Here is an 11,490-nt window from a genome sequence, read left to right as displayed (position 1 = left end):
ATAATATCTGTTAAGATTGTAGTGAGATTCAATCATCCGATCATTCCATACATCATACATATCGCATGTCATTTACATGGAGGAGAGACAGTCGATCAAGGTCGCTAATTGTGACCTGGGCACAAAAACGTTGTGGAATCTTCCTTTTCGTCGTACAGCCAGCCCACCCTCATATTGGTTGGAAATGCACTTGGAAAAGAACAAGAGGAGACTGCCCGGGATCGCTAATACGAAACAAGGAGAGCAACATTCGGTTAGCCACGATCACTTCATTTATTATCATCAACTGCACCTCATCGGAACATGACGACGAGGCAGTAGCCGATTCGCTGAACGAGGATTCGACCCTTCATGGGTCAAAACGGTCCAGGACGAGACGGCAACATCGAGGACTCGGCCCCTAGTCGAGCGGTATGACCTGCGGGCAGAGCTGGGACTTGACTGGACGACATCTTCCTCGTTGATGGTGGCAACATCAAGAACCCTGCCTCTAGTCGAGCGGGGGATGGTGGGACTAGACTGAATGACATCTTCCTCCTCCTCATCGATGGTGGCAAAATCGAGAATCCGGCCTCTAGTCGGACAAGACGGACCGGGACAAGACGGATTGAAGAGGTTGAGATCGACTTCCTTGAATTCGTCCGATTTCCTCTTCCCCACGGAAGGACGTTCCGACAAGACCTGTATAGGAGAGGGGGAGGCAACAGCTCTGCCCTTACCCTTGCCCTGATGAGTGAAGACGAACTGGTGTGCCATGTTCGTCCCAAAACGGGGTGAGGGGCAATATCGACCTCGTCGGCGTGGGCGTACGCCGTGAATTCGCAATTCAGTCGACCGCTGCATCAAACGGCGAGAATCTTGGGCTCTACCGCACTCTTTGCTCTCTTTACCGGTCGATTGGTTGCCTTCGTCGGGATGCCTTTGTCTTTGTCTTCTTCACCTTGCCCCTGGCCTTCTTGCCCTTACTCAAGATCCTCTGTAGGATTGAGGGTTTTGCGAGAGAAGGATCTTGAGTGGATTCAGCAACGGAGGGGTTCAACGGGTCTTTAGAAGCAGCAGAAGAGCCTTCGGCGGCTGAGGAATATGGCTGTGCGACGAGGGAAGCGGAGTAGTAGTGGGAGACAACGACTAAGACCGTAGCCGATCCGTCAAATTCAAGAACTCGACCCTATGACTCACATTCGCCCGGGGACTGGCGTTGAGTCTATCCAATCGAGATTAGCCGTTGTCGAGAGAAGCTTGATGATGATCTGATGAAGTAGGCTGGAAGCAAGAGCAAATATTGACATGTTGAGGAATGAGGTTGTTTAAACATACGGTGGGTAGGGTGGCGAATCCAGGCTGGCTGACACCGAAGCGACTACGACCTCGGAAAAGACGGATCGACCGGCCTCTTGTTGGAAGAGACCACATGGCATACATACTCATCGACTCGAGCCGACGTGATCGTATACATCGAAACATAACCCAGTGCGACGACGAATGGTCATTCACTGCCCCTCTTCCCGGCCGATTATAGATCCACAAGTACAAATTCTTCTATATTTTGTCATTACACGCCCAGCTTAGGCGTAGTCCGGGAAGTGTCTCCTCACCACCTTCTCGTAGACATCCTGCATAGCACTGTCGAACTGAACAAAGGTCACGCCTTTTATCTGCGGAAAGTCATCCGTCGAAACTTCCGATATGAGTTCCACGTCGATCGAGGTTGAGAAGCAGAGGAGGTATGTAAATTGTACTGACATTGCCGTCCTTGTCGTTGTCCAACCCTTTCTTGATAGTCTTGACAGCGATCTCGGTGGCGGCCTCATGAGGATAACCATCTGTTCGTGCAACAGAACAAGCACGAGGATGTCAGCATCGTCTCGATGTATGCATATCGGAAGTCCACCCGAAGGCACTTACAGACGCCGCAGCTTATGCTCGGGAACGCTATCTCACCACCGCCATTCTCAAGGAGCAACTCTAGACATCGAGAGTAGCATGATGCGAGCTGACGAGCGCATGCTTCGGCTCGGGAGGAGTTGTAAACTGGTCCGACGGTGTGGGCGACGAACTTGGCTGGCAGCTGAAATCAGATCAAGAGCAGAACAATCAGTCGTCTGGCTGCGATGTGACATAATGATCGCACTGACTTCGAATCCTGGAGTGACTTTGGCGTCCCCCGTATCACATCCTCGTAGCGGCCGACAGGCCTTGAGGAGCTCCGGCCCCGCTGCTCGATGGATCGCTCCGTCGACGCCTCCTCCGCCCAACAAGCTGTTGTTGGCAGCGTTGACGATCATGTCGACCTATATGGCATTTTCGAATGAGCCTCGTACTCGAGATTATCCGTTTGCTTCATGATTTTGTACCTTGAGCTGGGTGATATCGCCTGTACGAGTCCATGCCTTTGTCAGGTCGATGCTCTTTGTGACTGATTCGTCATGGACTTGCCAGTGTGAAGCTTGATTCTACCGGCCATGTTTGTCCGAGTGGGACAATCAGTCAGATGCTCTGAATAGAAACAGAGCTTGAAAAGATGTGAATGTGTTATGCTTAGGTGGTATCTACGAGGCTCGACATGGATAGAGGATGGGATCCTTGTGACTTCACATTCACCTTCTCGACCACCCCCGGGCGGCTGCTGTTGCCCGAACTCGGCTTCGGCTTCGGCGGGACCATAATCTAGCAGCTAGCAACTATAGTCCCTTTGATCGTGGTTGCATATCATCTCTCGTTCTCTCTCCATTGACCCATATATCCCATATCCCCATGCCAATCTACATCTAGAAGCATCAGGTTCAATCGGACGACTGAGGCAAGCGTCTTTGACTTCGAGAATCATGCCAGCCACACTTTCTTGGACCAAAAGGACGGTCTCGCTGCTGGTTCTCGGCTTGATCGTCATGGCTTCTGCTACTCAGACCGAAGTCGCAAACGTCAGTTCAAAAGCTCCTCGAGAGGGTACCATCCGTCAAACTCACTCGGTTTCCTCTCCATAGTATCTGGGAGCGACGAAGGGTGAGCCGTTTGCCTTTGATTACTGGATACCAGAGGAGACTGACTTCCAGCTCGGCTTCGTTTGATGAGGCTATAGCAAACCGTACTTTACGTTGTGAGCCCCGCTTGGAGAGCTGATCAAAGACACGGAGAGCTCAAATCGATCTTCACCCGGCTTTCTGTCATTATAGCTTCCTGACACATTCGTTCTTCATCATCCTCTTTCCGCTTCACCTCCTTGTGCTCCGGGTATTCCGACCAAAGGACTCTCCTCGATCTCTGCTGGAGCGACTTCGACAGGTAGTTACCGTACAGGTAAGCCCGCGAGATAATCTGATCTATCTTCATCAAACCCGGTTGATACTGTACTGACTGATACGAGCTGTTTCCCTGCTCATTCAGCTCAAAGTCGACGCAGAAGATGCGAGAGCGGTACACCAAAAAGTGCTAGCGGTCGTCTTGAAATTGACGGCACTCATATCTTTGTGAGTTGACCAAGTTGTGAAGACAAGGCTACCGCGGGTCACTGAATCGCGTCCTCATATATAATTTCGAAGACCCTCGATATGTTGGTATATCGCCGTTCCGTTGACAGGGTGGGTCATGGATGTTTCCTTCCTTTGAAGTGGGACGCTTTTCTGACGTTCTCGCTCTGTTTCGGCGACAGCACTACCGATTTGACGACGATATATGCTACCGCCACCTTCTGGACATATGGATTCTCACTACTCCTCCTCAAAACTCCGCTCTCCCGGCTTGTGGTAGCCTCGATCTTTATCGCCTTTTCCGGTGTCCTCCTCATCACCTACTCTGGCGTCGCAGAAGCAAAACACAAGCACCGGCATGACAGTGGACAACACAAGGGAGAAATGGACACGGAACCGCCTCATAGGATGTTGGGAGATCTGATCATGCTCGTCGGGGCCATCGTTCTCGGTTTCTATGAAGTGATCTACAAAAAGGCTCTTCCGGAAGGCCAGGGCGGTATGATCTCGGGACCGGTTGAAGGTGAAGACAACCCCGATGGCGGTCTGTATCAATCAGTCTCGAACGATGATGGAGGGGAACCTCAACGACCTGTCCTACCGACCCATCGGCGATCCTTCTCCAACCCTTCCCCTCGGTCCAGCTCCGATGCCTATCCACCGGACGCCCCCTTGGATTCTGGGACCAGGCTGAATGGCACTTTCAAATTCGCCCCGCCGCCGGTCGCTAGGCCGAAACTTCCTCTTGCGTTGCACGCCAACATGCTCACGTCGATGATCGGTGTCATGACGCTCTGTCTCTTCTGGATTCCGATACCTCTCCTGCACTGGGTGGGGTGGGAGCCTTTCGAGTTGCCTTGGGGGAGCTGGGGTTTAATGGCAATCGTCTGTGCAACTGGTGCGATCTACGTGAGTCGAATGGGGTCTAACCCGGCGTTGATGGATTGCTAAAGTACCCTCGCTTCGAGATCGCAGAATGCTGGATTTATGGTGAGCTTTACATGTGTTTCCGCACTCTCCCTTGATACTGAACATGATACTCATCGGAAACACGTTCGCAAAACAGATCCTGATCGGGCTTCTGGGTCCAACAACCGCCTCGGTCGCCAACCTGCTCACGATCGGATTGGTAGCGGTCACTGATGCTTTCTATCTCGGTCATACGACACCGTTCTGGACTTTGGTGGGAGCGGGGCTAGTTGGGGCCGGGTTCGGAACGCTGTTATGGGCGGGAGAGGAGGACGGACATTGAAGCGGATCAGAAGGCGTTTGTAGATGCTCGATAGATAGATGATCATCATTATACCCGGTCGGTCCTGGCGACCTACCTACACGCAGGCCGACTGCGATTCCAAAGAACAGGTCGCTCGAAAGGCTCAATTTGATGAACGTCGTTACATGGGGTATATGGGGACTGACATACAACCGACAAAGCAGCATATCCCGCCATGCTTGGCTGCCGTGCGTGTTACAAGCTATTTGTGTCATGGGATAGTGAAACAGTGGATATGTTCGGGTCGTCTCAAACCGATGTGGTCGGTTTTGAGCAGATCTTAAGGGACCGGTCCTGACCTTCAACACGGTCCAGTGCAAAGGGCAGGGGGACCTTCTGAATGAGGACGTCACTTTGGGTACGTATGTCGATCAAGTGACTAGTTGCGTCGTATCTGCCGAGTGTCGACTCGAATCCCGATGGATCAGCCAAACTGCTCTTAGACAGCTGCTGCTAGGTTCTTCAGGGCGTCCCCGATCTCCTGCTTTGCGCGCTCCACCTGGCCGGCCAGCTCCTTTTCCTCCTTCTCGACTGCCGCTTTGGGTGTTTCCGAGTCGGATAGCATCACGAGCAGCTTGAGCTGGTGAGTTAGTGCCAGCAGCGATTCGGCGGATTGAATGAGGGTTTGAGTATGCACCTGCAGGGCTAGATGCGAGGTAGCCGTCGCAGCCAAGCTGGGTTGAAGAGCTCTCTGTGAGGATAACCAGTAAGGACAAGACATCAGACAAGATACATGATATGGCACCACGTATACATACCTGTGCCTCGGCCACGACTCGTCCAAGTCCTTCGCCGAGGATGGTCACATCCTCATCGATTCGCTTGTTCCATCGTTCTTCCCAGATCTCCAGGAATTGGGATCGAGTCTGGTTCGACTGAAGGGGTAAGAACTGGCTCAGATTAGGATTGGCCATGTCGTGTCGAGCGGACGGGTTTCATTTACAGCACAGAAGCCATGGCGGTAGGTTGACCTGAAGTCATGACCAGAGGTGAAGAAGGTCTTGCTGTATGCCAAGTTGCAGAACTGGGACCACAGACGAGCGGGGATGCGGAAGCAACTTCAGCAGCGCTGCCGATGGAAACGATTTACATCCGGCGCGCGCGAGTAAAATGCTTAACCTTATCAAGGGCATATTGCACAAAGTGAGTTTATATTCATTTGTTTGAAGTGCTCTCAACAACGGCCGATTAGCTCAGCTGGTTAGAGCATTCGTCTAATACTCTTAGATGAACGAAAGGTCTTGAGTTCGATCCTCAAATTGGTCATCATTTCTTTTTGTCCTATATCAATCTTTTTGCTGCGATTTTGGCCCAATGCTTTGAAACCTTTTGTGCCAAAAGGGAGATCAGTTGATTGACGTTGCGATCAGGAGTTCACCCTCATGCCCTTTTCTGCCCGGTCTGCAGTCACGTATACAGCCTGTATGACTGACAAACAGATGCTCTGAGCTGTCCGAGAAACAAGTGGAAGGTTCTACCTGCAGTTACATGATCATGACTCTGTCGACACGGGTCTAAAACCGGATCAGAAGCTAAGATTTACGGTCTGTCCGAGACCATTAGACTGATCGCCTCATTTATCGGAAGGCTGCAAAGACACGTGAACGCTCTGCTTTGTTGGCGCAGATAAGAGGTCAGAGCTCACAGCCAAGATCCAGATGGTCCCAGAGTGTCAGACCTTATTCCCTACCGGCCGAGTTTGCATTGGACCGACGATATGAAAAGCTACGAGCAAGATCGAACATGAACATGCGGAGATGCAGCGCGAGATGTTGGGCAGGCGGTCCAACAATTGGCAGAGCCTCCGCAAACTCGCCCAGCTTAGCCTATCAATGTCGGCATCCGAGAGGAAACCAAGTGGGATGACATTTTCGTTTTGCACGCTCTGGTATCGACAACGGCGACAACAACAAGGACAACGCCGATACAGGGCGGGTGGACACTGCTGGAGCGCTGACATACACCACGGGAAATACAGCCAATACCAACGCGGGGGCTGCATTCGCAACCCATAGCGAAGGAGAGGGCAAGGCCAAGGACACTGGATCAGTCCACCCCCCACCTTCTGCCCCAAGCATACGCTCGGTCGCCATGCTCCTGGCGCGGGTAGCCGCATAGAACTTAGCGCGAGTAAGATTGGAGCAGCGTGTTTCACGTGGATAGCGTCTGAAGCAAATGACAACGCTTCGTTTACGTCGTCCCACTCAAGATCCGGCACATCCGCGGAGACTACAGACAGGCTTCCAGTATTCATTACTTCATAAAGTCTATCGTTCATCTGTTACAATCGCTCATTTCGAGGTCCCCCACAACCGATTCTTCGTTATCATCGTGAGCATATCCACTACCTCGCGAGGCATTATCTCTGATTTGATCTTCCTCGGATGCCCACCTTCTTCCGGGCCTAGCGTGATCTATAGGTCCCCTCCTATCATCGAAAGAAGACGGCGCCGTCGCACAAGACTGCTGCTTTTCGCTAGAGGTCCTATAGACGAGATCGTTGCCTATCGCAGCTCCTGTGCGCTTAACGCCCGACTGTTCGTTCGAAAGTTGTTCGCGGACATTGTTCCCTGCTACCTGTCCAATGGCTGAGCCCCCTGACAACGCTCTGAGTAGATGTGGCGGACCGATCGATGATGAATGACTGCGCAAGGCAGGCCTCGAGACATTTGCGAGGTGCTGGTCTCGGTCAGCAGTATCTGCCGGTACCGGAGCGTCGTGAGCGGGTCCTACAGGCGACGACTCGGACGTGAGTACAGTGTGCGAGGGTAAGTGCTGGCTGCCATTTCTGGGACTCGCCAAGAGGTCACGTGCGGGCACTGATCGCGAGACCTTCCTAGCCGGCGAAGCGGACCCAACATGCATATCGGCACTGCCTCCAACACTGATAGAGCTGATGCCGGTCGCGGGTCCCGATGTATTATCACGGGACGACGACATCAGCTGATTGAAACCGCCTCGCTGCAAGACAGGCGCTCGTCGTTTCGAGTCTCGCTCGCCGTGTATCGGAATAGGCAGACTCGCTGCATCTCCGCTCGCCGAGGTGGAAGGTAGCGGTGGCGGTAGCGAATGATTCCTCGAAAGGCTGATTCCATGGCTGTTGCCGGGAAGGGATTGGACATGGCGATCGATCCTCGGTAACATCCTATCGGATGTCGCTCGACCTGCATGATCGTCCGGCAAGTCAAACGTTTCGGGTTTAGGAAGAGACCGCTCGCCAGCACGCCTGTTCTCTTGAAATTGGCCACGCGAAAGCTGATCTCCCGAGTGAATTCGGTTTTGATAGGATGCTTGTCGTGTAGCAGGAGGGTCCATCGGCGATGCTTGAATCGGAGCCTGAGCGAGAGGTGAACTACTCTTCACGCTCGATCCGATTCTTGCAACGAAGCCGACATCGCGGGTCGATGCAGCTTGTGTACTGGATCGCATAGGCTCTCCCGATGTAACAGATTGTTCGGTGCGATCTCCGACCAGTGGTGAATTTTGTCGGTTGACCGAAGACGTTCGCAGGGCAGCAGGAGTCAGCCTGTCTACCGGCGAGATTGAGCTTGAGGTCGCGAGTGCCGAGCCTGTCAACGGGATGCTACCGGGCTGAGCAAAAGGCTGCGCAGCGAGCGTGTAACTTCCGGCCATCCTAATCAACGCCGCATCCACCTCGGCTTTAGTCATACGTTTTCGCATAAAGGCACTGCCACCACCGGTCACCATCGAATCGGTGCCAGAAGACGGGCCAGATTCTCCCGGTGATCCCCCCAATTTGGGACCTGTTGCCAATACCGAGTGTCGTGGATTGGATAGCGAGGACGAAGTGGATGGTAAATATGCACGCGATTGGGATGCCGACGCCAGTGAAGGTGGTCGAGGCATGCTTTCTAGCGTCTTCAAGAACATGTTGATGTCGCCCTTGTCAGGAGCATTCGAAAAGGAGGGCTGAGGAGATGATATCGAATTAGCAACCGGTCATTGGTGTCCTTGGCGATCATGATCTTACCGGTCGAGAAGAGCTAGACAATCGAGTATTCGTCCTGCTCATGCTGTGCCCGCCGGCCCCCAAAAGGCTACCAGGATCGAGGCTACTGCCAGTCGAGCTCGCTGCTCCTGGAGTGACCCCCAGGGTGAAAGACGGTCTCCTTTGCCCGAATGAAGAAGAGTAACGCTTGAGACTCTGAGGCGCGACCGGTACGGGAATTCCGGCCGCTTCTTCCTCATGAAATTCGGGAATAGGTGGTGTAGGAGTCGAGTGATGATGATGTCCGGTCAAATTTGGTCGAGAAGAAGTACCCGATCGCGGTATACTACCCGAAGTCGGACTCAGGTTGCTAGGTCCACGGAAGGAAGCTCTCGAAGGGCTTGTTCCGGGCAGTGTCGGCTGACCAGTAAGGCTGGACAATCTCGGTCGAGATTCGTTGAGGAGACTGAAAGACCTTCCTGAACTCGACAAGTACGGGCTCGTTCGCGATGTCGGAGAGTCCCTATTCTCCAGACTGCCACCGGTTCTGATACCCACCGCCAATGGGGAAGAACGGTTGCCCAAGCTCGAAGAAGCGCCAGCTGAGGCTCCGCTCTCATGCGGGAGTTGTGAGTTTCGTCTGAAGCTACCCATAGCAGCCGAGGGCGACAAAGAGAGCTATCCGGAGTCCACATGAGGCTCTTAGCGAAAATATGAACCGAAATACTTTACGAGAACTCTCACCTGGCTGGGACCACCTACAGCCCTCGATCTCTCGCCGAAACTGCTCGGCCCGCTTGCTACGGGAACCGGGACTCCTTGTCTCACGCCGGATCTTGCGAACGGGAAATCTCCCACGTCGGCAGCAAGACCGCCGATTTTTCCGCTCTCAGCGGGACTGACAGACTGGCCGTCTTGAGCTCCCGCTCGAGCGTCCAAGCCGATACCTGCGCCTGAGCCTACTTGTGACTCGGAAATTACCCTACGAGGCCTCTGAGGTTTTGTCGGTACTGCCGTCGAAGTCTCGTGCATTGTGTTTCCCGCAGCAACGCCCGTCTCTCCCGGGTAAGCTCGATCCAGAGGAAGACCAACCCTCGGTGAAGAACCTCGATCACCCGCCAAGTTGAGCTCCGCTACCGGGGTGGTCGAAGTGCTCGCCTTTCGTCTAGCCGTCAAAGTCGGCGTGAAGTACTCCTCTTCCAGGTCCAGCTGACCCATATCTACCGCCTCGCTGTCTTCCTTTCTCGATTGCAGATCGACCCCGGCCAACGCGGACGACAGGATGGATTCGACATCTTCGGCCCAGATGTCGACCTCTTCCCGAGCTTGTACCGACAGCGAGAAAAGACCGTGTGAGAGAGGCAACGTCGGGAACTCGTAATCCCTGGTCTTTTCCGAAGGCTGTGGTCTGTTGGCCGGATCGTCTCTGCCCAACGGTCCTGAGATGGGCGAAGCATACTTTGCCAGCGGTTGATCCAGGGCGATCAGACCTTCCTCCATCTTCTTCCACGCTTCCGTTATCCCTTCCTCGGGCGTCCTCCTACGATAAGTCGGCGACCTTCGGCCCATCTGACCGTCCTCGCTATCATCGTCATCATCCAACCCATCATCACTCGGATCTCCTTCCCTGATCCACTCCTCCTCGTAGCCCTCGGCTGACCACAGCTTCACTCCGACTCGCAGGTTACCGGTAGAAGTGCTAGCTCGACGTAATCGTCGAAAGACTTTGTAAGCGGGCAAGAGCCTGACGTATTGGTACAACGCTCTGAAGTGTATGATCCCTGATTTGTACGAAGCCGAGGACGAAGGATAAGGTGTCTGAGAAGAGGTCTTAGTGGTCCCGTCTCCTGAACGAGGATGAGCAGGTCGTATGAACGTGGAGGACGAGGAGATCGAGTTGAGCGGGGATGTCGATGCCGAGGTGACGGGCGTGGCGTCGGATGGGATCTGGAGCGATCGCAAGGTCCATCTTTCGAGAACGATTCCCTGGCATTTGCCTGACGTTCCTGCTCGTCCCCGTGATCGTTCTTTACCCTTTCCCGTCTCGTTCGGTAACTCCAACCGGTAGGTATTAGAACCTCGTTCCGAGACCGTGTGCGTTCCGTCGCTACCCCTTCTGTATACCAAGGCGTGCTTCGAAGGCAGATCGGAGACGTCGAGGATGAAGGCGATGAGGAGGGGAGGTACGATAGCGTACGGAGTGGAAGTCGTTGCTGGGAAAGAGGTCGAAAGGGACCTGTACGCCTCTAGATCGGCTCGAAAGACCTCGGGATCAGGGAGTGGTAAGTTGAACTACAAGAAGCCCATGCGAAGATCGAGTTAGATGTCGTTCAAAGCATGGACCGTGGATGATACGACTTGCCCATTTATCGATCCTCGGTTCCTTCTTGCCTTTCCTAACCCCGCTGGACCCATCCTCATCTCTCCCTGACGACCTCCGTTCATTCGCATTCCCGGTAGATAACCTAGCTTCGGTCAAGACCTCGACCGTCTTGATGTAGAACCGGTGAACGATCTGATCTTGCCTCTGTTGATCCTGCTGCGGCGAGATAGAGGATGTCGACATGACTGCCTAGTCGAGCAGATGGATAGGGACTGGGGGCAATGTAGAGGCAAAGATCGGGGTTGACGTCAAAGTGATGACGATTGCTGCGATATCGATGAGGTCCAATCTATGCAGCTCTACAGGTCACATGACGATCGCCTGACTGATCATCGCTAGGTCATGCGGGAGATGCCTTGTTGGCAAGACTGCTCATAACGATGATAGAGGTCATTCCAGATATATGGCATATGGGCAT

General features: G+C 53.5%; 5 protein-coding genes and 1 non-coding gene across 6 annotated transcripts; 2 read left to right on the top strand and 4 right to left on the bottom strand.

Moving 5' to 3' along the window:
- Positions 1 to 89: 89 nt before the first annotated feature.
- On the bottom strand, positions 90 to 1,275 carry HD553DRAFT_312244 (uncharacterized protein). Its single transcript, XM_046180072.1, has 3 exons — positions 1,180 to 1,275; positions 293 to 1,087; positions 90 to 224 (listed from the first exon to the last, which is right to left on the bottom strand). Exons 2-3 carry the CDS (start codon positions 841 to 843, stop codon positions 170 to 172), a joined length of 606 nt encoding a protein of 201 aa, XP_046036306.1. The 5' UTR covers positions 844 to 1,087; positions 1,180 to 1,275; the 3' UTR covers positions 90 to 169.
- A 43-nt stretch (positions 1,276 to 1,318) lies between these two features.
- On the bottom strand, positions 1,319 to 2,545 carry HD553DRAFT_312240 (Appr-1-p processing domain protein). The gene is made up of 6 exons (XM_046180071.1): positions 2,437 to 2,545; positions 2,355 to 2,374; positions 2,136 to 2,291; positions 1,906 to 2,068; positions 1,744 to 1,823; positions 1,319 to 1,655 (listed from the first exon to the last, which is right to left on the bottom strand). The coding sequence occupies exons 1-6, from the start codon at positions 2,462 to 2,464 to the stop codon at positions 1,566 to 1,568; spliced, it is 537 nt and encodes a 178-aa protein (XP_046036305.1). The 5' UTR covers positions 2,465 to 2,545; the 3' UTR covers positions 1,319 to 1,565.
- A 93-nt stretch (positions 2,546 to 2,638) lies between these two features.
- HD553DRAFT_312233 (uncharacterized protein) lies at positions 2,639 to 4,827 on the top strand. Its single transcript, XM_046180070.1, has 9 exons — positions 2,639 to 2,921; positions 2,985 to 3,003; positions 3,073 to 3,097; positions 3,174 to 3,297; positions 3,385 to 3,467; positions 3,540 to 3,578; positions 3,650 to 4,376; positions 4,443 to 4,457; positions 4,534 to 4,827. Exons 1-9 carry the CDS (start codon positions 2,826 to 2,828, stop codon positions 4,717 to 4,719), a joined length of 1,314 nt encoding a protein of 437 aa, XP_046036304.1. The 5' UTR covers positions 2,639 to 2,825; the 3' UTR covers positions 4,720 to 4,827.
- HD553DRAFT_335558 (uncharacterized protein) lies at positions 4,828 to 5,698 on the bottom strand. Its single transcript, XM_046182200.1, has 2 exons — positions 5,499 to 5,698; positions 4,828 to 5,431 (listed from the first exon to the last, which is right to left on the bottom strand). Exons 1-2 carry the CDS (start codon positions 5,652 to 5,654, stop codon positions 5,180 to 5,182), a joined length of 408 nt encoding a protein of 135 aa, XP_046036303.1. The 5' UTR covers positions 5,655 to 5,698; the 3' UTR covers positions 4,828 to 5,179.
- Positions 5,699 to 5,922: 224 nt separating this feature from the next.
- HD553DRAFT_t60 lies at positions 5,923 to 6,006 on the top strand. Its single transcript has one exon. It is a non-coding gene; the product is annotated as a tRNA-Ile (tRNA).
- A 966-nt stretch (positions 6,007 to 6,972) lies between these two features.
- HD553DRAFT_350387 (autophagy-related protein 13-domain-containing protein) lies at positions 6,973 to 11,473 on the bottom strand. The gene is made up of 4 exons (XM_046183526.1): positions 11,052 to 11,473; positions 9,434 to 10,981; positions 8,732 to 9,367; positions 6,973 to 8,670 (listed from the first exon to the last, which is right to left on the bottom strand). Exons 1-4 carry the CDS (start codon positions 11,253 to 11,255, stop codon positions 7,015 to 7,017), a joined length of 4,044 nt encoding a protein of 1,347 aa, XP_046036302.1. The 5' UTR covers positions 11,256 to 11,473; the 3' UTR covers positions 6,973 to 7,014.
- Between the last annotated feature and the right edge of the window lie 17 nt (positions 11,474 to 11,490).

Source organism: Filobasidium floriforme (genome assembly GCF_021052385.1).
Source record: "Filobasidium floriforme strain CBS 6241 chromosome Unknown HD553scaffold_12, whole genome shotgun sequence".
NCBI lineage: Eukaryota > Fungi > Basidiomycota > Tremellomycetes > Filobasidiales > Filobasidiaceae > Filobasidium > Filobasidium floriforme.
Note: the sequence above shows the minus strand (reverse complement) of the source record. Positions and strands in the feature narration are given on the sequence as shown.